Below are 26494 nucleotides of genomic sequence, written 5' to 3' on the forward strand. Positions count from 1 at the left end.
CTTCATACACCTAAAGCATATGCTTTCATTCTGAAACCACTTTGAAGTTTGTTCAGCAGGAAACTAATCATAAAATGTATATATGAAATGTAACAGAGGTGTTTTTTTAACATTTATATTGACAATATTTTTTCTTAGTTGTCAAAGTTAAAATAAGCTTAAAATATTGATGTTGAGTTTACGGTTACAATTCTAATTTAGATTCATGAACAGATTAATTTGGACACGAACTCTGCCTGTTATGGACTCGGTCTTGAGTCTGACTCAGTCCCTTTTAAATATGAGGACGCCACATGTAAAACCTAAATAAATGTGACATTAAAATGGATACTACTGCAAAGATGGATGTATAAAAGAGTGTTCATGTTCAGAATACAGACAAAAGTATGATGATAAGAGGCATATCTTTGGGCAGATATGTGAATGCCTTTTGCTGAAGATGGCACATGAATGAATGGACACTTGAGAGTATTTGAGTAGATTTGATTCCTTTTGTAGAATAATTAAACAAAACAAAAAACTGCATGACAAGTTCTTGGAAAATGTCTCTATGCGAACAATCGTACAGATGTAGGTAAATTTGCACCAGCTCACTAATAACTCATGCACGCCGGTGTGTACATGTTGAATACTGACTGAACAATGTAAACAAAGTAGTAGGTGGAACCGATGATGTGCACCAAAGGCAGTAAGATGTTTAGCAGCCGGTTAGAAGTTTTCCTAAAAGTTTGCCCAGGTGAGCTGTTACGAACCACCAAAACAAATGCAAAAATGCGTTTTGTTCTAAATTGCGTCATCCCCACTCGTTCTTTGATTTCATATGAAGTATATCAGGCCTTTAAGGCTCCCTCGCCACCTTTTTTATTTTATTTTATTTTTTATTAATTTTAATCAAAACAATCTTCCATTTTTATTTATTTTCACACAAATTATGTTGCTCCATCAATATTCAATAAAAATAAATGTATTTTTTCAATCTTGTTACACTCTGTGACCATAAAAAAGGCAAATTTTCCTAAAGATTTAGCCCCGTTGTACCCTACTCCAAGCTACTTCAAAGAATACCATGATATTTCCATGGTACATGTACAAAAAGCATGGTATAGATCACAAAAAAAGGATATGTTAAAATATTTTCACAGCAAATAGACAAGATTATGGCCTTAGGATAGACCAGTTCTGCCAGTAACTGAAATTAATTCTAAAGTAGGCATAGTTCCTCAGAGAGAGAGAGTAAAAAAAGGTAAACCACTCTAAACACTATTTTAGCTGAGCCTGCAAAGCTATTGGACTTGTATTTGCCAGTTGCTATGGGGGATGTTAGCATTTCCTTCTGGACCAGTAAAATATGTACTAAAATTATTATACAGGCAGTTAAGTCAGTTTACTTGATGTCAATGCCCTGATGGCAGATACACAGTCATATTCTTGATGAAGTGTTGTGTGTAGACTGAGGTATGGTATTCACCATTATCCCCAGTGGTATTAAATACTTTGGTATTGGTATTACATACAAGTGCCCTATAACTTTAATGATTCAGCTGTACTTTACACATGACCTTTTATAAGCAAGATCATATGTAATATAATTTGCATTAAGAATTAACTTTATTTGATATTTGACATAAGAACTAATTAGTACATAATCACATATAACACCCATACAGTCATGTAAGACATCAAACCGTGACAAACTATTTGAAATGACACAAATATCTAACTTAAATACCAGTATTACTCCTTATATGAAAATTATTACAATGACAAGGGGGTTTTCAAGGTATGTAAAAAGAATACTTCTCACTTGAATGTTGTTTCCCATGAGAAATTTGTGGCCAGCTTTAAAAAATAGAGTGCAAGATACAGACACACACATCTGTCAAAGGTTCATGTTTCCTTTTAAAGTGGAGCAAAAGAGGTCTACGGCCTTGCTAAAGAGTTCTGCAAAAAGCAAGATAATGAAAGAACAAAAGACCAATTATCTATTAAATTGTGGCTCTAGATGCCACCTGTTTTGCTGGAAGCAGCCACTAAACCTGCAGATGTGAGTGATAACAGATATCTCCACACAGGCTGCAGACTACCAACACAAATCTAAAACAAACATTATATTTAAACAGAGGCTAATATACCTACAGTCCTTCATTTTCATTTATAATGAAGTTGATAAAGAAAAATACATCCATGTAACCAATCATTGGAGATGTGATCAGTTGCAGTTCTGTCCATTCATTCAATATTAGAACAAAAGTGTAAGAAAGCCTTAATTGACATACGTGGCTGTTTTTTTTTTTTTTGTTTGTTTTTTTTTCATGTAATAGATTCTCTCATGTAAAAAGATCCTCTATCAGCATATACAAAATTATGTAAAATGAAAAACTGTATGAAAAGGAGTTTTAAATAAAAGCTTGGGAGGAGCTAGTTAAGTCTTGTCAATCACAACACAATGATATGTAAGAAGCTGTAGTAAAGACACCTCCACTTAAATCTCCGCGCTCTTAAAGGCACCTCCACTTAAAAGGACACCTTTACATTTGTGAACGAAAGGGGCAGGGGCCCCTGTTCTGTGCACATCAGTGCCTCCACCACACCAACTCCACCTTTATTTGTAATATATCTAGGGTACAAAGGGGCTAAAGTGGTTATTTTGAATAAGAATTATCTTAATTTGTTTATTCAAAAAATCTTAACGTCTCAATAGTTATCTTAGTTATTTTAATGTCTCAAAAATATCTGCTTAAGTTGACAATTTAAATTCAATATATTCAATGAAATGAAATTTTGAATCACTTTGTGACCAGAAAAAAAGCATATTTTCCCTAAGGTGTGCCTTTAGCCCCGTTGTACCTTATATATATATTACTATCTGTTTACCACTCTCAAGAATGAACATGTGAACTCATGAAATGATGTTGGTCCATGTTGGTCAGTCACGTATATCATTCTGTGTAATGTGATATTCATATAAAGCCACATTTATAGGACTACATACAGGGTTGCTTAACTCCTTATAAACTACATTCTGTCAATATTCAAGCATTAATATGCACATCCTCTCTTCCATATAAATGCTTATCACCAGGTGTCTCTTCATGCTGATTGGTTTCCTCTTGTTCACATGGAATCCAATATGCCAGTTTCAATTGAAAGATAAAACTACTTAAATCTGCACACAGTCAGCGCATATTCAGGACATTTAACTACACAATGGGGTCCAAGAAACTCTACCGGAAGTGGTGCACTTTAACTTAAGCCAGGATGTGTTGGGGTCTTCCTTTCAATGTCTTCATTTTTTGTCTCTGGAAGATAAAAAGAATGAAAATACAAGTATGAAATAAATGTATGTATGTTAATAGTATATTTATATATTGTATATAAAATAGTATAATTTACATACTATAATGTAGCCTTTATCATTATCATATGTTGCCAAATGCACTGAGCTTTGTTTGTGGTTTGGCCACTGAACCTCACTGAAGGCTTTATATAATACTTTAGCAGTGTGACCTCAATGAGAGCTGAAGAATAGGTAGAGAATTCTGTGTAACGATAACAATGATATTACATATGATACAGTAAACAAAATCTAAAATCTAAAGCAGAAATAAAAAAAACAAACCATCTTATTCATATACCTTTATACCTCTTAACTTTCTAATCATCCATTATGGTTGATATTTAAACACCGTCACACATAATTAACCCCAGAATTTTGGTGATTTTAAATACAGTACTGTGTAAAAGTTTTAGGCACATAATATGTTTCACAAAAGCATTTGTCTTAAGATGGTTATTTATATCCTCAGCTTTAGTGTGTCAATAGGAAATATACATTTTAGACTGCCAAACATTACTTTTGCAAATAAAAAAAGATTAGAATAGAAGAACAGGGAGCCCTGCAACAGATGTCATGTCCCCCACCAAGCCCACCCCTGAATATTGTGTCTTACATTACATAGACAGAAGCAATTGAGACAGCCTAATAGATAGAAGAACTGTGGTGAATTCTCCAAGAATCTTGGAACATCTTATCTGCCAACAACCAAGAAAAACTGTGTCCAGGTATACCTAGGAGAATTGGGGCTGTTTTAAAGGCAAAGTTGGTCACACCAAATATTGATTTAGCTTTTTATGTTTACTGGACTTTGTATTATGTTAATTGATAAATGAAAACTATTTATGGCATTATTTTTAAAGACATCCTCACTATGCAACATTTTTCACAAGTGCATAAATCTTTTGCACAGAATATAACCATTCATATTGCAAAGAAGTTTTCTTATTTATAAGCCATTTGTAGAGCATTAAAATCTACTGTGGCCCAATATAACTTAAATGTTTGGGAAACACTTAAGTTAGACTGTGTTTAGCAGATTCTTTATTAAGAGATGCATTCAGACTGAGAGTTTTTGAACCAGTGAACAGCAGGAGGAAATACAGGCAGAGAATAAGGATCTGTGTTCCCCAAATTCACATGCAGCCCACATGTTGCTGATCTGTGAGCCAGTCATGTGACCCTTAGATATCAATTACACATGAACAATATCTCACTGTGCCTCCATGCATCAGCCTGTCATGCATGTGCTTTCTGATGCTTAGCACAGAGGAAGTAGTGTGTTCAACCTGTGTTTGTGAGTGTGTGTAAGAGAGAGAGAGAAAGTGTGTGTGTGTGTGTGTGTACCCAAAAGTGAGCCAAACCGGACAAAACCTTCCTATGGGGACATTTTGGGACGTCCTCATTTTGAAAAATTATTCATACCTAAACTAAATAATTATTTAAATTCTAAAGATGCAAAAGAGTTTCTGTTAGGGTTAGTTTAATTATAGTTAGCTTTATATAAAAACAATAGAAGTCTACTGTATGTACCCATTTAGATAGCTGAGCAATACAGTGTGTGTGTGGTAATATGAGAATATATTTTGTGTTTCAGTCCAAAATGCATGTAGCTGAAGTGAAAGCAGGTTTAACTTCACTGAATAATTTGCTATTTTAGTTTTAGCCATTTGCCAAATAATACAGAAAAGGTCACTGGTGATCTGATAACACAATTAGTGATCTGACTTTTTGGCTAATCTGTCAACTGACATCAAGTTTCATTGGTTAGTATTGGCTGATTCAGCAAATTTACCTCCTGACATTAGTCAGATTTACTGGTAGTTATAAACCATGTTCAGACATGATTGCAACATACCTGACCTAGTTAAGTATTTATATATATATATAAAAAAGGTGGGGATGTGATGTTACTTATGTGTTTGAGGGTTGTTTATTGTGGTATTTACAGCTCATGGCTTCCACTAATATGAACCAAATTTAAAGTGAATAACAATTGAATCTATATCCTCTACAACCTTGGAGAATACCTGAATCTTTAAGGAGTTTTTCTCAGTGACAGAGAGAACTAGATACTGCTCATATTTGCTGAAACAAAAAGAGTGCTTGAGTTGCTCTGCTAGAAACTCCAGTGTCTATGGCATTCGCATCACCAAATGGAACTGCAAAAATAATGATTATTCCACTAGGTCTCCCACAAACAGATAGTCCCACCCCAAACTCACACAGCTGGTTAAGCCATTGTTGCTGTTTCTGGTATTTAATTATTTTAGCATCAGGAATGATTACACATTTCAGCTTTAAAGCACTCAAACCTTCTGTTTTTAACAACACACTTTACAGTGTAGTAGTGGCAAAGCAGTTCTTCGGATAACTCTGGTTACAGCATTGGACTCTTTTGGAAGTACTGCATCATCATGGCCTAAATTGAGCCTGCTCAAAATCTCATTTCAAAATGAGTAATATCCAAGCAGACCCAGGTGTCCCCTTGAGAGCCCTGAAATAGATAGATCTTTACACAATGCTGCAGCTAGTCCTAGATCAGAAGGAATTGGGTTACTCTATTACTCTAACTCTTGCAGCACTCTATTGTATAGTAACGCTAATATTGTTAAGATAACATGGCCTATTTCCTTTTTCCAGGCACTACGCACTGAGCAAAACACTTTGTACAGAATTATGATCATATGGAAATGAAGATCCAGTTCTGTTTAAGTCTGTTATTCCTAACAGTGAAAGTCTTTCTAGCAAGTCAGTCCACTCTCTGCCATCTTTGGAACATTCTCAGGAGGCTATTACCAGTCATGACAGTGCAACACCTATCTACTTGAAGGGGAAAAGACAGAAATCTCCTAAATGGTTGGTCAAGATTACGATCCTATTTCAAATCAGCAGTAAAATTTGACAACACTGGTATCATAAATTGTGCTTCTTTTCCTCAGATTACGCTTAAAAACACAAACTATACTTGGCTTGTATAGCTTATGCGCGTTATCTGTGGGGGGGGGGGGGGGGGGTTAAGGCTTCTGTCTGAATCCTGAGAGGCCGATATTACCCTGGTAAGTGAGAGAAATTAATTTGTTGATTAATTGTTATTTTTATTTATTTTGACCTAACTCCTTGTAATTTATGACTTACATTTATTTTAGCAAGCACAAACAAATGTCGAAAAAACTGTTTCATTCAGGCCTGCAATATTCTCCACAAGGAGGTAAGTAATTTCACACTTGAATCACTAAAATCTCTTTAGTAATCCTAATGACAGGTTACATAATTTACTTTACACCTAGAAAACATGGGAAAAAATTAAACAAGTTTCCAGGAGCAAATCACAGCATTGAATTAAGCCAACTGCACTGATATAAAGAGATTAATCAAGCTCTATTATTGAACTGATATAAAGAGATTAATCAAGCTCTATTCAAGATTGTGAATATGTCAAATGTCCAAAGTCAAAGAGAGGAAGTGATGGAGATGTTTCAGTTTCTCAACTTGTGAGTATTTGGTGTTTGTAGTTTTGTTGTTATTTACAAAAATATAATAATTATATATTTATTAATTGAAGATGCCATATTAATTGAACATGGGTTTTTAGCAAAGACCTTCAACTAACTCGGAGCACTTCTGAAGTTCTGGACATCAACATCACAGCCATGACAAGTGGAAGTCAAAGGGGAAATTTGGGACATCTTTTCTCATTTGTTCTCATTTTGCATTGCATCAAGGTTTTTATAATACTAAATAATGGTTAATTTCTGTTTGCAGTGGCTCTGGAGTGCAGCATTACTAGTTTGACCATCTTCATGCAGATAAAGCACAACACTCCTATTCATGGAAGTTTTGCCAATTTATGTTTTTATTTTTAAATTTTAATTACTCTGCATACTGACAGCAGGTCTATTTCATGTTTCTCTTACTTACAGGGATCAGCACATCCATCCTCAGCCTGATCGTTCATATGGTTGTATCCAAAAGACCTCACTCAGTGTGTTTTATTATAATCATGCTGTATGAAGACCTCCCCCCCCCCCCCCAGTGGCAACAATTATTCTGTATCTGCCCCAATGCTAAAATTGTTTAGCAGATTTTTTTTTTTCCACCCCACTTAGTTTTGTACTTATTTATGAATCTTACGGTTATCATTTTAAGTTATGGTTAATGTTAGATGAGATACACTGGCAGCCAAAAGTTTGGAATAATGTACAGATTTTGCTGTTTCGGAAGGAAATTGGTATTTCAATTCACCAAATTGGCATTCAACTGATCACAATGTATGGTCAGGATATTACTGATGTAAAAAAAACAGCTCCATCACTATTTGAAAGTCATTTTTGATCAAATCTAGACAGGCCCCATTTCCAGCAGCCATCACTCCAACACCTTATCCTTGAGTAATCATGCTAAATTGCTAGTTTTGGTACTAGAAAAATCACTCGCCATTATATCAAACACAGCTGAAAGCTATTTGGTTTGTTAAATGACGCTTAACATTGTCTTTGTGTTTGTTTTTGGGTTGCCACAGTATGCAATAGACTGGCATGTCTTAAGGTCAATATTAGGTCAAAAATGGCAAAAAAGAAACAGCTTTCTCTAGAAACTCGTCAGCCAATCATTGTTTTGAGGAATGAAGGCTATACAGTGCTTGAAATTGCCAAAAGAAACCTGAAACTTTTCATATAAAGATGTACACTACATTCTTCAAAGACAAAGGACAACTGGCTCTAACAAGGACAGAAAGAGATGTGGAAGGCCAGATGTACAACTAAACAAGAGAAGTACATCAGAGTCTCTAGTTTGAGAAATAGACTCCTCACATGTCCTCAGCTGACAGCTTCATTGAATTCTACCTGCTCAACACCAGTTTCATGTACAACAGTAAAGAGAAGACTCAGGGGTGCAGGCCTTATGGGAAGAATTGCAAAGAAAGAGCCAATTTTGTAACAAAAACAAAAAGAAAAGGTTAGAGTGGGTAAAGAAACAGACATTGGACAACAGATAATTGGAAAAGAGTGTTATGGATCTTAACCCCATTGAGCTTTTGTGGGATCAGCTTGACTGTAAGGTGCGTGAGAAGTGCCCAACAAGACAGCCACATCCATGGCAAGTGCTACAGGAAGTGTGGGGTGAAATGTCACTGCTTGGACAAATTGACAGCTAGAATGCCAAGGATCTGCAAAGCTGTCATTGCATGTGGGGGATTTGTTTGATGAGAACTCTTTGAAGTAGTTTAAGAAGTTCTGAAATTTTTTTGAAATTGTAATAGTAATTTTTCATGTTATTAATGTCCTGACTATATTTTGTGATCAGTTGAATGCCACTCTGGTGAATAAAAGTACCAATTTCTTTCCATAAAAGCAACATCTGTACATTATTCCAAACTTTTGGTTGCCAGTGTATATATTATTACTACTACTTTTAGACTTTTAGCTTATTACAAACCTGTGGATTTATTAAGTCAATTGTTATAACTAATCGCATTATGAATTGTGTTAAAAAAAATAAATAAATAAAATATTAAAAATGCTTTACTAAATATTACTTAAATGTGTTTTATATGGTTATTTAACTTTCTTCGTGATATAAGATCTATATGAACTATTTAATCCACATATCCATTAAAGTTCTTCTGGTAATAAAACAAACTAAATTTAAAAACTAAAAAAATCAAATGTTATGATTCCATGTTGGGAACCCCTAAAAGGTTCTATACTGAACCTCTTTCACCTGGCTCAAAGAACCCTTTAGCTAATGTGAGGAGACTAATCTAACTTCTCCTTTACACAGAGCAGCCAAAGCCATACATAAGCCACTGCATTAACCTCAAATGAGGGCACTCCATTTGAATAAACAGTGAAAAGAATACAATCTCCTCTAAATTTACCCCTGCTGGATTAAAATGTATCCTGCTGTGGAGGTTCTACTGGAAAGCTGCCCTAACCACTCTGTCACTCAGGGGCTGGGTGGGTCTGAAGTTGTCTCCCAGCATACCATCATTCCCTTCCAGAAGCTCAGCTCCTTTAATGTGGGACCTGAGCCGACGGAACTCCTCAATCTGGGGCAGAAAAAAAAAAAAAAAAAAAAAGAAAAGAAAAGTTCGGGTTAGTTGAAAAAGGGGCCAGAATTTACCTGCTTTACATTCACACATCAGACTTCTTACACTGCATCAGTCTTTCCTACACAATTTTGTTTTTGCAATGGGGGGCACCAAGGCCCCCTTCAAGAAACTAGATCAAACATGCAAAACAATAACCAAAACTATTTTGTCCTTACTATTTGACATTTCTTTTGTTTAACATGTTTCCATTAAAATAAAATGTATTACAACAAAACTCTATAATTCTGTTTGCGTACAAAACAAGCCTAGACAGAACTTGTGACAGAAATCAAGTATTTTTCAGCCTAAGGTGCATTTTAATTACCACAGAAGCATGCCAAGTCTTAACTATCACCAAAACACAGAATGTAACGTTTTTGTCTGCAAGCGCTTTTCATGTGGAGTTCAAAGTGGTGCTGGACGCAGGTGCGAATCATGAACATGGCAATTGCGGTAACAAGTGGATAGCCACAGTCTACCGGCAGATTAATATTGTGGTGGGTGAGAGTTTAAGAGATTTAATGACCATTGTAATGAATATGAAACATTTTATGTTACTTGAATCGATGCTATTTTAGTGCATTTCTATCTATATACTGTGGAACGCTTTGTTTGGAAAATGTTAAAGCATTTTATAGTTACATTTAAAAAAAAAAAAAATTCTAAAAGGAAACAAATGCATTTTGACAGGAAATAAGTATATTTAAAGTGACATTTCAGCACTTTCAAAATCTGCAATTAATCCCGATTACCTGCGGAAAAATGCGATTAAAAAAAAAATATCTACTGACAGAACTAATATATATATATATAGCTGTGGTGATGCACATTCGCATATATACCAGTCTGATTTAAAGTTATAACATCAACAGGGTCATATCAGTACAATGGTGAAAAGTACAAAATGGACATAACGCATTAGTGTTGCATTTTTACTTCATCCAGAAAGAAACAAATTATATATTAAAATGTTGTTATAATCATGAAACAGAGGTAAGACCCTGACCTGCTTTCATGCATCATACTTAATATATGACTTAAGCCTTTACTTGAAAGAATTCTGCCCTGCCAGTTATTAAGATCAAAGATAATCTAAGTTGCAGACCAATAGCATATTGTTCCGCATCTTTTGACTGTGCATTTCATTGTGGTAAACCCCCCATCTGTTATGAGATAGAAGTCATTTTAGAGTTCCCCTCTTGTGTTTTCAATATGTTCTAAAACAGGACGTCATGACTCAGTCTTGTTACATTAAATGCTTTTTCTTATAAAAGAATGTGCTGAAAAAAGTGCATGTAAAGGTATTTATGTACTTAAGTTTTTATGCTTCGTGAAGCTTCCATGTTTATTATTCTAAGTTAAAGCTAAAGGCTATGGTTTATCCATACATAATTTGTCATGGTTGCAGAGGCTTTACCTGCATTTGAGAGATGGTTAAAGGGTAACGGTAGAGAATCCAGATGACATTCTCACTACAGGGCGGTGTGGTTAAAGAGCCCTCATACACCCAATAATCTCTTAGGAGAGGATCTGAGGAGGTTAACAAACCAATGAGTGCAATCAGAGAGGAACTGATAACTTCAGCTAGGATATCTTATGGTAATGTTGACAAAATATCAAATATCAGAGTATGCAAATAAGACACAAATACCAGTATGATGCATTAAAGAATAATTCAGATTAAAGGTGATGCGTGCAATTTCTGTGACTCTAACGTCACCAAATGGAATTGCAAAAATAATGATTGCTTTCAAAAAGTTTTCCCAAACATGCCCCCCTGTCTGGCATTGGTCAATGTTTTTAAAACACCACCAAACAACAGTTTACACTTTTAGGGAAAATTAAGCTATCAATGGCTTACTTATAGCTGTCTATGCATTTTACGCAAGGATAGGAGAAAGTATTTTAAACTTTAAAAATAATTACACAATTTAACTTTAAATTTTAACTTACCGGGTAATAATGTGTTCGGGTTAAAACATGGAATTATTTTTGTCTTTCCCTGTACAGACAAAAACAATGTTTTTTTTTTTTAGGTTAGATAACTCCACAATCTTACAGAATGTCTTATTTCTCTGAGTCATCTCATGTGCTCACCTTATACTGCAGGTCCTGCAGGATGTCTGTGATGGCCTTCAGCCCAAGATGCTCCTTCCCTATCTGCACAGATAACACAGTATCAATGTCAAATGATCATGAAATGCTGCAGGAACAGGAAAACCACCAGGGACAAAATTCACCCTAAATATATACTGCATGTGTATTTAGCTAATTTAAAACAAAACAAAGAAAACCTGAAGAGACCACGGCATTCTATATTCACCGTACACATTCTACTATATTAATGGCACGTTTATGTAAACAATATTAGGTATTTTTGTATCTGTGATGACCTTCGATATGTAGGTAAGTGATACCTGCACAAATAGGGCAATGATGAGAATGCCGTTTTTCTTGCCCATAGCCTCCTCCACGCTGTTGAACAATGTAGAGTTCCAGTGGATTAGATGAAGCTGTGAGAGATATTCATTACTAACTGAGGGATCTGTGAAAAGCTGAACTCTGAAATCAAAGTACCAAGTCTGTTGTTGATTGCAAGAATCAAAACACAAAATTATAATTGATGTTTATGCCACCGTCTATCTCCTGTCAAAAGACAGGTTTGGCTCTCAAAGGAATAGTTTAACCAAAAATTTAAATTCTGCCATTATTTACTCACTGTTTGGCTTTCTTTCTTCCAAGGAATACAACAGGTGAATTTTTAAAGACTATCCCGGCCACTATTTTCTATATAACGGAAGTGAATTAGAACTGGTTCTGTCCAACTGATCAAAAAAAAAAAAAAAAAAAAAAAAAAAAACCCACTGAAGCTCTCCTTGGCAAGTTCAAGAGAGCTCATGAAAACAGCAGTGATGTCCAATTCATTAACAACTCATTCTTTTGAGTTGGATCTTTTAAAATGAATTGGAAGTTCAGATCACAAAACCGGTCTGAATGATGTGATAGTGTACAAGTTGTATGGACTACTTTTATGATTCCTTTGTTGTGTTTTTTTTATTATTTTAACTTTAGAGATTGACAGCCCCAGTCTTTCAATGCCATTATATGGAAAAAAAAGTAGCCAAGGTATTCTTTTTGTGTTCTATGGAAGGAAAGTCATGAGGGTCCGTAAATAACGACATGTGGCGACAACTTGAGGAACCACTGTGTCATGGTAACAGGTTGACAAACATGGTAACACACTGAGAACAGGCCCTTATCTTTTTCCTTGTGTACAGAAGACAACGGTAAGAGTGAGTATAAGAGCAGCTGCCAGGGACAGGTGATTTGAATAGATAACTTCATGATAAATCCCACAGCAAGTGCCTCATTTGAGCATGGAAGGAGTTTCCAGCGTCAGTAGCTAAAAAATGATGCCCTCATTATACATCAAATAGGCAAAGCAGCTGACATTGTGAAAGTTTGTTAAAGGAACAGTTTACACATTTAAATTCTCTCATTTACTTCACCTCATGCCATCTAAGATGTGTTTGACTTTCTGCTGCTGAACACAAAGATTTTTAGAAGAATATCTCAGCTTTGTAGGTCCATACAAGTGAATGGTGATCAGGCCTTTGAAGCTCCAAAAAGCACATAAAGGCAGCATAAAAGTAATCCATCAGACTCCAGTGGTTTAATCAATGCCTTCTGAAGTGATACCATTGGTTTTGGGTGAGAACAGACCAAAATGTAACTCCTTTTTCACAATACATCTTGACATGATTTCAGGCTCGCTTACACTTCCTATAGCGCTACCTGCTGTGTCAGAAACCAGGAAAATGCTGCCTCCAGAGGCTGTATATGGAGGTAGGAAGGGACCAAGGCATGTCTGAATCCAATGTTCACATCACATCCTGTCTACTGAGATACCTTCATCTGATTGATTTGAAGGCAGTATAGATGTATCCTTCGCTGCGTATCATATCCCAAAATCCTATGTGTGCGGATCCATGGCGGTTGAGCTGAAGAAAGAAAATGGCGGCCGAAGAGGCAGTTGACGGCCAGTTTGTGCAAAAATGTACGTTTTTTTCCCCACTTTTGATTCCATTTCTAGCAAGAAAGTAGTACTGTAGTTATTAAATATGCTTGGTTATTGCCAAAACTTTCTTGATTTTATTCTAGATTATTAGACCCATGTGGTTCAGTTGGACTGAATGAATGCTGGTATCCTAGCAATGATGTGACATAGCGCTGCCTAGGAAGCCTGTCCAAAACCAGTTTCCACAGGTACCTTCATACGCAAACATTGTTAAGTCATTGACTGATAGATCAGCAAGGCAACAAGGCAGCTACCTTTGGTTTCAGATGCAGCCTGCGCATGTGTCAAGTGCTAGGAAGTGTAAACAAGCTTGAAATCATGATCGTGCCTAGAGATTGCAATGGCAAGATGTACAGTGAAAAATGAGTTATATTTTGGTCTGTTCTCAACCAAAACGATCGCTTCAAAAGACATTGATTAAACCACTGGTGTCTTTTGGATTACTTGCCTGATCACATTTACTTGCATTGTATGGACCTGCAGAGCTGAGATATTCTTCTAAAAATATATACTTGTGTTCAGCAGAAGAAAGAAAGTCTTACACATCTGCATGATGGTGAGTAAATGAGAATTTTCATTTTTCATTCAGCATGTAGGCTTATTGAGTATCAACCTGGAAATATCAGGGAATTTTAAAATTGTGATTTCTAGGCCTGGTAAAGTCAGATAAACTACTACAATCTTAAATGTCATGGCAATTTCTAGTGAAAATATAGTCTAGTTATGTTCAACTCTCTCACCAGCAAGAAATTGCTCCCTGCGAGTGCAATATCTATAAAATAATTTTATGAATGATTCATTATTTATCTGTATAATTACAAACGACTAGAAAGGTCATGGAAATTCATGGGTCAGAAGATGCGGGACCCCTAACTCTTAAATTTGACATCAGGAAAGACCCACAAGAACAAATACACAAGATGGACAGAATTGGTATAGTGACACTGACCTCCATAGGAAAGGCCTTGAAGTTGACAGTGTGTTCAGAACCCCTCTGGTTCTCTTTTCCCCAGTGGAAGCGCACCTCGCTCAGTTCATACTCATGATCACTGGGGAGAGGGCCTCCGGTAACAACTGAGACAGCATTACAAAGGGGACAGGAAAGGGAAGGAAAACAGGGTTACAAGACTGTAAACAAGACTACACAGGCAGTACATACAGGTTTTTCATAGACAGTAGATTTATGTGATTTTACCTCTCCTTGACCTGGCAATGTAGCAGGAGTAAAGACAATCTTGTGATGGCATTTTTGTGGACTTTGTTATAGGTTTAAAAAAAAAAAAAGAAAAAAAAAAAGTCACTCAGTGTTTTAGCATTTTTACAGCAACATGTTATCCGAGACATTAAAAATGAAAACTGACCACTCATAGAAAAATGAATGGGAGAAAATGTAACGCTCAATATGGTGGCAGTAGGAATGGAAGTCCTGCCTTGAGGTTTAGAGAGCCAATTGCCTTTTTGTTAGAAGCATCAGCTGTTTATTTACTCTTAAATCTGCATAAGCAGGACTAGCCTGACAAACAGTTTTTTTTTAGCTTAAGCAGCAGAATTTATGATACCAATGTTGTCAGATTGTAATGAACTGGCCATGAAGACGGTGTTAGGATCCATGTGCTGGAAGTTTATTATGAATAAAAGCAAACAATCCAAATCGGCAGGCAAATAGAGGTAGTTGTAAAGCAAGCTGTATAATCCAATAAACCAAAAAGACAGTCCAACAAGGCAAACAACCTCGGATGTTACAGAACCCCCCTCTACGAACAACTCTTGGTGTTCTTCTACTGGGACGTCCCCTTGGTCGTGGTGCTGGACAATTAGGATGGGCATGTGTAAAGAGGGTTCAAGGGAAAGGAGGAGACAAGAACCGGCTTAACAATATAAATAATATTTAATTAAATAAAAAGACACAAACACATACAGGGCAGCTGCCCATAATTCTCTCTCTCGAGCTGCTGTCTTCGGTCGCCTTTATCCCTTGCTCGCCTCATCAGGCTGATTGGGGTCTGGGTGTCCGTCATTCCGCCCGGCCCCGCCCTCCTCCACGCTACACTCCTCCCTGCGTTGCCTCAAGCCGGGGAGCCCCCGGCTGATAGTTGGGATGGGGGCATCTCTGTTGGTCAGCCTGGAAGCGTTGTGCTCTGACCACTCGCTGTAGCCGGATATGTGCGCTGTCCCACACCCTCTCGCTTCGCTTAAACCGATCATCCATCGCTGGCACCGTAGAAGGTTCTCCTGACCAAGGAAACATTGGGGGTTGGTAGCCCAGCACGCATTGGAAGGGTGTTAGACCCGTAGAGGTATGAGTGAGGGAATTCTGTGCATATTCGGCCCAGGGCAGGAAATTGCTCCACTTCTCCTGTTCATGGCTACAATAACTCTGAAGATATCTGCCTATCTCTTGGTTTAGGCATTCCACCTGTCCGTTGGTCTGAGGGTGATAACCAGAGGTGAGACTCACATTGATATCCAGTTGTTTGCAGAAAGCCTGCCAAACTCAGGACATGAACTGTGGACCTCTGTCAGACACGATGTCCTCTGGTATTCCATAGACCCTAAAGACTTGGTGGAACAAAGCATTAGCGGTTTCCATGGCAGTGGGTAAACCCTTGAGAGGGACAAGTCTACATGATTTAGAAAAATCGATCTTATTACCAGAATGGTAGTGTTACCATGGGAGTTTGGTAGGTCTGTGACGAAGTCGATGAACAAGTGAGACCATGGTCTTTGTGGTATTGGCAGTGGTTGAAGCAACCCCGTGGGTAGTTCTCTGGGGGTCTTGGATTGGGCACATACCTGACATGACTTTACATAGTTACATCATGAATCAGAGATGGCCACCAGAAGGAATTATGCACCTGGGTAACAGTTCTTTGGATGCCAGGATGTCCAGTGCTCAAGGAAGTGTGGACCCATTGGATAGTCCTCTGACGTAGAGCTTGGGGTTCATTGTGCTTGGTCGGGGAGCAGTTAGGAGGTGACGGTTCATGCTGTTGTGCTTGTTGCATCTCCTCCATGATGTCCCAACTAATCTGTGCTATGATGACAGATGGTGGCAGAATGGACCCAGGGTGAGGTTGGAGGTAGGGTGGATCAAGTCTGTGTGAAAGTGCATCTGCCTTGCTGTTCTTGCTGCCAGGGCGGTAAGTGACTGTAAAATTTAATCTGGTGAAAAACAATGACCATCGGGCTTGATGTGGGTTCAATCTCTTGGCTGCCTTGATATATTCAAGATTTTTGTGATCGGTGATAACCTGGAAAGGGTGGACTTCCCCCTTTCACCAGTGATGCCATTCTTCGAGGGCTGGTTTCATGGAAAGTAATTCCTTATTTCCCACATCAGTTACGTTCTGCAGAGTTCAATGTTCTGTAGAAAAAGGCACAAGGGTCCAATCCCGCAATCTGAAGCATCTACCTCAACGACGAAAGGAAGATTGGGGTCAGGATGTTTCAGTATTGGAGTGGTCGTGAAGCTTGACTTGAGGGAAATGAAGGCCTGGTATGCAGCATTGTTCCAAGGCAATTTGTTGGGCTTTCCCTTGAGCAACGACGTGAGTGGGGCTGCAATGATGCTGCAATTCCTGATAAAACGGCGATAGAAGTTGGCGAAGCCCAGAAACCACTGTAGTTCCTTGATTTTAAGGTCGAGGCCATTAAGTGACTGCTGTTATCTTAGAGACATCCATTTCTACACCTTGATATTGTAGCCTAGGAAAGTGGTATGGGAGGTATGGAACTCACTTGACAAATGGTTGGTGTTCCTGGAGACGTGATATCCAGCATGTCAAGACAGTTCTATGTTGTTCCATGTCTTGTGAGTAGATGAGGAAGTCGTCAATGTAAGCCACCACACAATGATTCAGTAAGTCTCTGAATATCTCATTGATAAAAGACTGGAAAACCGAGGGGGTGTTAGCAAGTCCATACAGCATGACCAAATATTCATAGTGCCCCCTGGTGGTGATGACAGCAGTTTTCCACTCATCCCCTTCTCGGATTCTGACAAGGTTATAAGCACTTCCCAGATCAATTTGGTATAGATCTTAGCCTCACGGAGTTGTTTAAGGGCTGAGGGGATAAGCGGTAATGGGTAATGGTACTTTATGGTGACAGTTCAGGCCTCGATAGTCGATACAGGGACGTAGACCTCCATCCTTCTCTACAAAAGAACCACCCTGCAGCAGCTGGGGAGGTAGAGGGATGAATGTAACCGGAGGCAAGGGCTTCCTCAATGTAATTCTCCATGGCAAGGGTCTCGGGGCATGACAATGCATATGCCTTGCTTCTCGGTGGGGCTGTATTGGACAGAAGTTCAATGGCACAGTCCCATGGACGAGGAGGAGGAAGTTGTGTAGCTTTGATTTTGCTAAACACCTCACTGAACTCTGCATACTCCTTGGGGATCATGGGCTCCTTCTGTGATTCTGGGCTCTCAATACTGGTGATAAGACAAGGCGTGGAAACAGCAACATGGAGACAATGTTTGTGACAAAAACTTGACCATTGCGTGAGCTCACCTTGGTTCCAAGATATCAATGGGTCATGAATGGCCAGCCAGGGATGACCCAGGATAAGAGCATGCTTGGGTGAGTCTGTTGGGTTATGCCAGTACCAATAGGAGTGTTGTCAACAGTGGTGATGTTAATCGTTGGGGAGCATTGAGTTCTTGTACAATCTCCTGATTAATGAGATTAACAGCAGCACCAGAATCCACTAAAGCTGTAAAACACTTTACATGATCACCAATGGAGACCTCTACAGGTAACAGAACATTATGTGAAACGTGTGATAGTGTTCCTTGTACTCACATTTTGCCTTGACTCAGGAGAACTTGATTTCTTGTATGGGCATGCAGGGTTGAGATGACCTGGTGAGCCACAATAAAAGCAAAGGTTTTGTTGCGTCAACGTCAGTGTTCCTCCATGGAAACGCGAGTGTAAGCAACTTGCATGGGTTCGGGTGATACAGTGGATGCCTGGGCCTGAACTGAGACTGTAGAATTCGAGGTGAAGCGAAACGGAGGCCGCGAAACATTCTGAAGCAGGTTATCAATCTTGATGGCCACAGTTATGTATTCAGAAAGATTCGTTCCTTCACCCTTGCAGGTCAGTTCCGCCCTGAATTTCAGGTTAAGCCCTTCATGGAAAACAGTCTTCGGAGCGACATCATTCCACCCACTCTGAGCCGCTAGTGTCCTGAACAGAACTGCATAATCCGCTGCTGATCGATAACTCTGGCGTAGATGAAGTAGTTGAACAGAGATATCTTGGCCGCCCGCTGGATACTCTAAGGTTTTGTGGATTTGTTGAACGAAGTAATCAAATGAAACCTGGATTTGAGTATCTTTATCCCAAACAGCGGCAGCCCAATCGAGAGCTTTGCTGGTAAGCAGTGACATCAAAAAAAGAACATTTCCTGGCATCTTGATTAAATGATTCAGGCTGATTTGAGAAAAACACTTTGCATTGTTTTAAATAACCCCGGCATTTTTCAGCAGAACCATCAAACTTATCAGGTAGAGCAAAGCTTACCAGTTTAGCATGGGGAGCTGGCAGTGAGTGAATGTATTGTGTCAAACATTCATTGGCAGCTCGTAGGTTGTTCAGCTGGTCTCGGTAACACCTTAATACCTCACACTGCGCAAATGTGGCCTGGAGCTGTGAAACTTCCACTGGATCCATGTTAGGCGAAGTATTCTGTAATGAACTGGCCATGGAGACGGTGTTAGGATCCATGTGCTGGAAGTTTATTATGAACACAAACAAACAATCCAAATCGGCAGGGAAATAGAGGTAGTTGTAAAACAAGCGGTATAATCCAATAAACCAAAAAGACAATCCAACAAGGCGAACATAACTAAGGGGTATCCAAAAGTCAGTAAATCCAGGAAAACAGGCAATGGTCATAACATGAAAACAATCAGCAAAAGGCAATGGAAAACCGCTTAGTAAGACAGGTGTAAACTGGCAATACTTCACAATGTCAAAATGGAACAGCATGGTATTTATATAGTTTAAACAGGAAGTCACCACAGAAGAAACGGTACATATTAAATGTCCCACATATTCAGGAGAGGGCTCCCTCTGGTGGTTGGTAGGAGGGGTAACAACCTCGGATGTTACACAGATTTAATTGGTTATAAATATATATATATTTTATTAAGTATGTTATAGAGCGCAACAGTGCCTGCCTGTTCACCATTCATTTTTTTCAAAAGGGATTTCCTAAAATTCTATATAAAAGCTTTCAAAGCTCTGAGCAAAACTAACCAGCTCAGAGTTGAATAACAACATTACCATCTTTGATTTAAAGCTAAAAGGTATTTGAAAATTGGAAAAAAAGAACAAAGGTACAAGACTGCGTACAAGTTTTTCAGGAGGGCATGAACTACAATCCCATGAAGCAATGCGAATGACGTAAAACAATTAAATGAAAAATGATGTAAAAATAATATATTATTGATTTAAAGTCGAAGATAATATGTATACAAACAATGTCTTGCTAAGTGTATTGAAAGATATTCATTAGTTAGTATTTGAGAGTGTAGGGAAAACGACTCAATTGCGTCATTCACAGTGTGTCATGGAAATAGGTGCTTGCTGCATAGGTGTTTTAGCTCAATCTTTCGGCTGGGAATTCTTTAATTGGTGGATCTTTCTCTGCTGAATCATGGTCAGTGCTACTAAATGGGATTTTTTTAAATAAATGTAATAATAATAATAATAATAAATAATAATAATAATTCCTTACATTTAAATAGCACTTTTCTAGGCACTCAAAGCACTTAAAATATTATTGGGGAAATCTCAACCATCAAGTTGAAATAATGCAGACTAATGGCTTCAACAGAAGCATATACCATTGATTACAAACATCAGAGCTTAAGGTATAGGTCTGTCTTTAAACGTTTATAAGTTATTGTTAAAAATCAATTCCCCTATGGAAAAAATGTATGGGATTTTTACTTCCAGAACAAGACCATTTCTATGGAGATAAAACAGTATCAAAACATATCACAAATGCACACACCAATCTACAAATGCACATGACAATCCACAAATCCACAATCCACGCAACAGATACATACACAGACTCTGCAATCTACAAATGTACTTAACAGGTCCCCACACACGCACAAGGCAATCCACAAATGCACTTAACAGATTCACAAATGCACACAGCACTCCATAAATGCATGCAACAGATCCACTCATCAGCTCAATTCACAATTGTACACAACAGATCCATACATCTGCTCATTTTACAAATGCACGTGTCAGAATGCACAAATATAAGATATACAATGATTTCTTTGCTCACAGTACAGTCTGCAAATGCACACATAAATGCTGAGACTTTTTCCATTGGTTTTCTGCCTCGAGGATGTCCATGAATGTGCTTTTGCATTTTTGGATAGTTCTGACACTCTTTATCAGCGGCCTTGATTCACAAATATGAGCAAGTTAATCTTGATTGTCTTCAACACTGCTTTTATGCTAAATGATGACGTAACATGCATTCCAGGTGATGTTTACTGGTTTTAGAAGCGGAATCCTCCATTGGCTGCATTCAATTCTAAGGAAGTTTTTGAACTTACTGAAGACAGTTGTACTCTAGACAATATTTCTGTTGAAATCTTTTAATTCAAAAGATTTGTACTAGAGATACAAATAGAAATCTGCCCCTGTAACCTCTATGAAATCATAATTTAAATATCCTTATCCAGTAATCACAAAAGACTGTGATTGGTACAACCTGACCAGCGCTGAGAAAAGTAACAGGTCCCATGTGACAACTCAGCAGCTTCAGCAGCGGTCAAAACAATTAACTAGTGAATAATTATTAGAATAGAACAAACAACCAAAGTTTCACCTTGTATGATTTCTTTTTGTGTTTGCTGGATATGCAACAGCAGTGTCGGTAGAACAGTGTAACCTGCAGTATTTTGTCCAAGGAAATTATTATTACTTACCCAGACAACATGAATTTTTACACTCATGATGAATATTGGCGATAATTATTGAATTTATGATTTATTCATTCATTAATAATTAATTTGTTATTTAATAATTGTGTATCCTTATTTTTTCTTTGTCTTTTTCTAAACTCTTCCCTCATAAAACGCAGGGAAAGTATGCAAGAATGTTATGTAAGTGCAGAATCAAAGAAAGAAATCAAATCAGTACATACAGTATGGAAAATTTTATATATTAGCCCACGCAAGTGTCACTTCTAAGAGACATCAGTCACTGATGATTTTGCACAAAATGCATTACCATGTGCTTTAAGGGATCTGCCATAATGTTGTTTATTAATGAAAACATTCCTAATAAAGCTTTTTTTAAAAATCTATTTTGATGTATGTGGAAATATTTCTTCAAAGATTTAAAATGAAAAGCATTTACGTATTTAATTACTGTCAGTAAGAGAATCCAACACCAAGAACAAATAAACAAGCCAATCACTTTAAAAACATTTAACTGAAGTCATAATATTCTTTGCGAGTACCGGCTTCCCACATAGTGAGTTATAACAAGTCTCAACATTTGTGCATTTGTGAACTATACTGTGAGCAAAGAAATCATTGTATAGCTTGTATAGCTATGACGAGATGTGTATCCGTTGTGTGCATTTGTGGATTGTTGTGTGTGTGTGTGGATCTGCTGCATACCTTTGTGAATTGATCAGATGACTGGATCTCTTAAGTGTATTTGTGAATTGTTGTTTTTGTGTTTGTTTGTTTGTGTGTGTGTGTGCGTGTGTGTGTGTGTGTGTGTGTGTGTGTGTGTGTGTGTGTGTGTGTGTGTGTGTGTGTGTGTGTGTGTGTGTGTGTAGATCTATTGGGTGCAATTGTGGGTATAGCGAGCATGTTGATTTATGCATTTGTGGATTGTTGTGTGCATTTTTTAGATGTTGTGATACTGTTTCATAGGGATGGGCCCAAAGCCGAATACCCTATTCGGAAAGGCACGAATAATGACTTTAAAACGAACAACGGATTCATCCAAATAATATAAAAAAATATTCGTTTGACTGATTATCCAAGAAGCACAAGGATAAAGCGACATTTCAAATAAACATATCCAAAATTACAAAGAATTTATGAATCTGTGCAGCCAATATTTCTAAAGTTTAAACCTTATGAATGAACATGCGCACGCTATGATTTCAGATCGAATGGCTGTGGTCTCTCAGTTTGCGGTCTCTGTTAATTGTTCGCATCTAGAGCTTGTCAAGTGTAACATTAACTAACATACGACATCATATACACTTTCCAATTCTTGAAATGTTTATGTTAATGTATCACACAATTCCCATGTATTTATTTATAGCCTAAACCTGAGCACGATGTTAAATTGCTGACCTGAAGTGATGATTTCAAGTTGGAGCTCGTGATCCGCCTCTTAAAGTTGACCACAATTATATACCCCTCAGCAATTAAATACATTTTCTGGTTAAGACTTTATTCTGAAAAAAGTTAAAATGCTCCATAAAGGTTTAAATACTCCATAGAGTATTAATCTATTCGGAATATTCCTGTTTATGCAAAACAAAGAAACTGAAACATGCTCCGTCTTTTTCTTCTTCTTCTTCTTCTTCTTTAAACTGTGCTAAATTTGAGAATGTTAAGTGTTCTTGAGATCCGGAAATGTGCTATATAAATGTATTATTATTATGATTATTTAACTAAATAATGGTGTCCTATTGTAAAAAATCCTGATAGACTTGTAGGACTTTCACCTGTTTGTAGGCTATATGAATTTATTTTCAGTTGTTTTAGTGTTTGAATTTGTATTTATTATTCACTGCAACATGTATGCTTGACATTTCACATTTTGCTTGACACCTCCTGCCTTTAGAATAATGTAGTTATACATGCACAGACAAACGAAAATTCTGTTTCATGCAGATATTAATATCAGAAATACCAGGAGAAACCACAGTTAACAACATATGCCACAGTTAATGTGGCCTACAAATTCAGCTTCATCTGGTAAGAAAAAAAAAAAAGAATTAAATAATTTTATTAAATAATAATTGTATAATAATAATAATAATAATTATTGTTATTATTATTATTAAACTATTATTATGAAAAGGCATATACAAGGTATATTCTATTAATAGAAACTATAAATGTTAGAGTAACATTTAAAAATGGGCATTTCATTTAGTTTTGATGCACTTCCTTTTTAAACCCTGCCCATGCCGGTTCTATCCGAATACAGAGACAAATAATTTTGTCATATAAACAAATACAGATACAGATAATGGCTTCGCTGCACACCCCTTCTGTTTTATCCCTATACGTTGCACTCCACTGAAATGTAATCTTAACAAACACTTTTTCAGTGATTTCAGTCTTTACCTATCTTCAAAAAGTTAGAGGAGTTTCATTTGCCTACTCCCCACATAGAAAATAGCTGCCCGTGGTCATTACCAAGATGGCCTAAAAGGTCAGTCTTGCTTCAAAGAGATTTTGATGTTATACCTGATTTGGACTTGAGCATGATCCTCACAGTGTGACCGTCGTTGATGACCTCACAGTCCCTGCAAACTACATAGTTAGGGTTAAGCCCCACCTCCAGGAGCCGGGGGTCATATCGTGCTTCTCTAGAGTTCAGGTTTATGGGGGACTGGTACTCTCCATTTGCCTCAGGAAACAGAAGACCCCACTCAACACCTGGATTCATTCATAAAAGACAAAAAATTGTGAAACAATCAACTCTTCAGTGGTGATAGCATTTTATTTTGATGCAGTTATCAATGCTTATTTTGCTTTGAGGGAATGCTGACTCGTGACTTGTTCGTGACCCATGATACACAGCTTACTGTTCATCCTTGGTGTATTTTTTACCTTGAAATAAACTATTCGCACCATGATACTTTGTGTCAATGCAACTGCAGTAGACAGTAAATGTAGGCATGAAATATTTGGTGTTGCTGCAGATAAGACAGAGATCCTACTGGTCCTATGTATAAACTAAATAAGGGCTGTCAGAACTTGAGTGCCTCATAGTCATTACCAAGGGGTCACACAGGAATAGTAGACACAAGGGGATACAGGATGCCCTAATTTTTTTTTCAGCTGCTTCTCCTCTCTCCCTGTCTCAATTTCTAACTCCTGTCTTCTTTTAATCTTGAATTTGAAGTGGCTTGTCTAAAATCCTCCTATGTAAAGAGTGATAGCACTATTGCAGACTAGCACTATTAAAGAAATAACAGAACTGAAGCTGTGAAAAATGGATGTAACAATTTTAGTTTCAATAATTTAGTTTAGACATTTCTTATTCCACAGCTATTAACACATAAAAAGCATTTACTATGATATAAGGTTTTAAATATTTATGTGGTTCTGAGAGTAAATAAGAAAGTCTTACAGATCATCTCAGGCACAATCTCAGTTCTCTGCCTTCAGAACAAAAAAAGGAAATTATGTGGCATGACCCCTAACTCTATCTCCATTAAGATAATAAAACTGTTGTTCTGATTTAAAGCAAAAGTGCTGTACATTTTAATGTAAAGTATTCAAATTAGAAGAAAAGAATAGATGTAAAATAATCAATTAAAGACTGTGGCGGTACAACCGTGTACAATACACATGCCTACCAAGTATTTTTGACAAATAACTTATTGGTAATTTAACTAATTTATGACTTTTAACACAGGTGTTTTAAGAGAAAACCAACTAGATGTCAGTTTTTGGCAAGTAATTACAAAACACAAAATTCTTAATTGAATGACATTCTAGCAAACAGAAACATGAGTGTTTACCGAGTAATCCTTGATCAAGGGTGTGACAATACAGTTTCATGTTTCACAAAGAGTGGAATTAGCTAATGATTATCTCATTGAAGCCTTACCTTCTTCATAGCCCCATTCAAGCTCATCTTTGCCTGGGTAGTTTTCAGATTCCTCAATAACATTGTCTGCCATGGCAACACGATTTTCTCTCAGCGCCTTTCAGAACTATTGAATTGAAAACTACTGAAAGTTCTGACCCCAATCAGATGTCAAAAAGGAAGAGTCCTTTTTGGCCCTGTTTTTTTTTTTTTTAGATAGAATTCTCCCTCTTCGTTTGCTCACGGTCCACCCATAAAACATGAAGAAAGTGGTTTACAATAAAACTGTGGCTTCAAAGACACATTGTCAAAGAGACAAAAACTCCTAGAAGAGACTGCAACCAACAGAACCAGTCCTTATTCCATTGAAAATTGTGAGTTTCCCCAGTTCCTTTCTCTGTCTCCTATTCTTTTCCAGGAAAGTTGTCCACCTTGAACTAACATCAGAGCATGGCAAAAGTAACTTCAAAAACTCTCTCTCTTAGCTGCAACAGCCCACACTGAGCCCCCACAAGCCACAAGCCATCTGATTGGCTGAGTGCAATGCCTCTTGAGCCTCTGATGTAGCACCATAGAAACAGCTCAGCAGTACGGCCTGGTTTGCAGTCAGGCCACGGGAAGCACAGTGCACACTGGCAGGAATGCTGGAGTGATGTTTCTCTTGGAGAGTTCCTCCCACAATGGAGGAAATAGGTGTGGTTATAAAATAATCCATGGGGAGGGTAAAAAAGGAGAGACTGAAGAGAGAAAGTGGGAAGGTCTGTCAGTATTACTGTTTGCTTTACACATTACTGATGGTGTTTTCAAAGTGAGGAGTTTAAGTGGGGCCCCTACAGTATGTGTACAACATGAGTTGTAGAGAGTGTGGGTGTCCAGCAAACCAAATGCCCCAATACTTCTCTAACAAATGTAATCACATAAGAAGATTGCAAAGTACCTTATTGAATGTCAGCACAGTGAAATCTTATCATAATATTCTGTTCAACAATGCTAACAATAATTGTATCATTTGTAGTTGAAAATAAAGCAACAGTATCTTATGTTACTAAGAACTATCTGTACTTGCACGGGCTCCTGAATGCATGGTTGCCCCAGATAACAAATGTAACAACTGGAAGAGGTGAACAGTAAGGCTCATTGACTTGAAT

At 37.5% G+C, this 26494-nt stretch overlaps 1 protein-coding gene across 1 annotated transcript; it reads right to left on the reverse strand.

The window, feature by feature from the left end:
• Positions 1-1589: 1589 nt before the first annotated feature.
• Positions 1590-25996, reverse strand: LOC127442633 (carbonic anhydrase-related protein-like). The gene is made up of 9 exons (XM_051700809.1): positions 25368-25996; positions 23996-24187; positions 14456-14580; positions 11846-11941; positions 11526-11588; positions 11382-11430; positions 10846-10958; positions 9216-9386; positions 1590-3299 (listed from the first exon to the last, which is right to left on the reverse strand). The coding sequence occupies exons 1-8, from the start codon at positions 25438-25440 to the stop codon at positions 9252-9254; spliced, it is 846 nt and encodes a 281-aa protein (XP_051556769.1). The 5' UTR covers positions 25441-25996; the 3' UTR covers positions 1590-3299; positions 9216-9251.
• Positions 25997-26494: the final 498 nt, after the last annotated feature.

The sequence above is a fragment of the Myxocyprinus asiaticus genome, chromosome 6 (genome assembly GCF_019703515.2).
Source record: "Myxocyprinus asiaticus isolate MX2 ecotype Aquarium Trade chromosome 6, UBuf_Myxa_2, whole genome shotgun sequence".
Lineage (NCBI taxonomy): Eukaryota > Metazoa > Chordata > Actinopteri > Cypriniformes > Catostomidae > Myxocyprinus > Myxocyprinus asiaticus.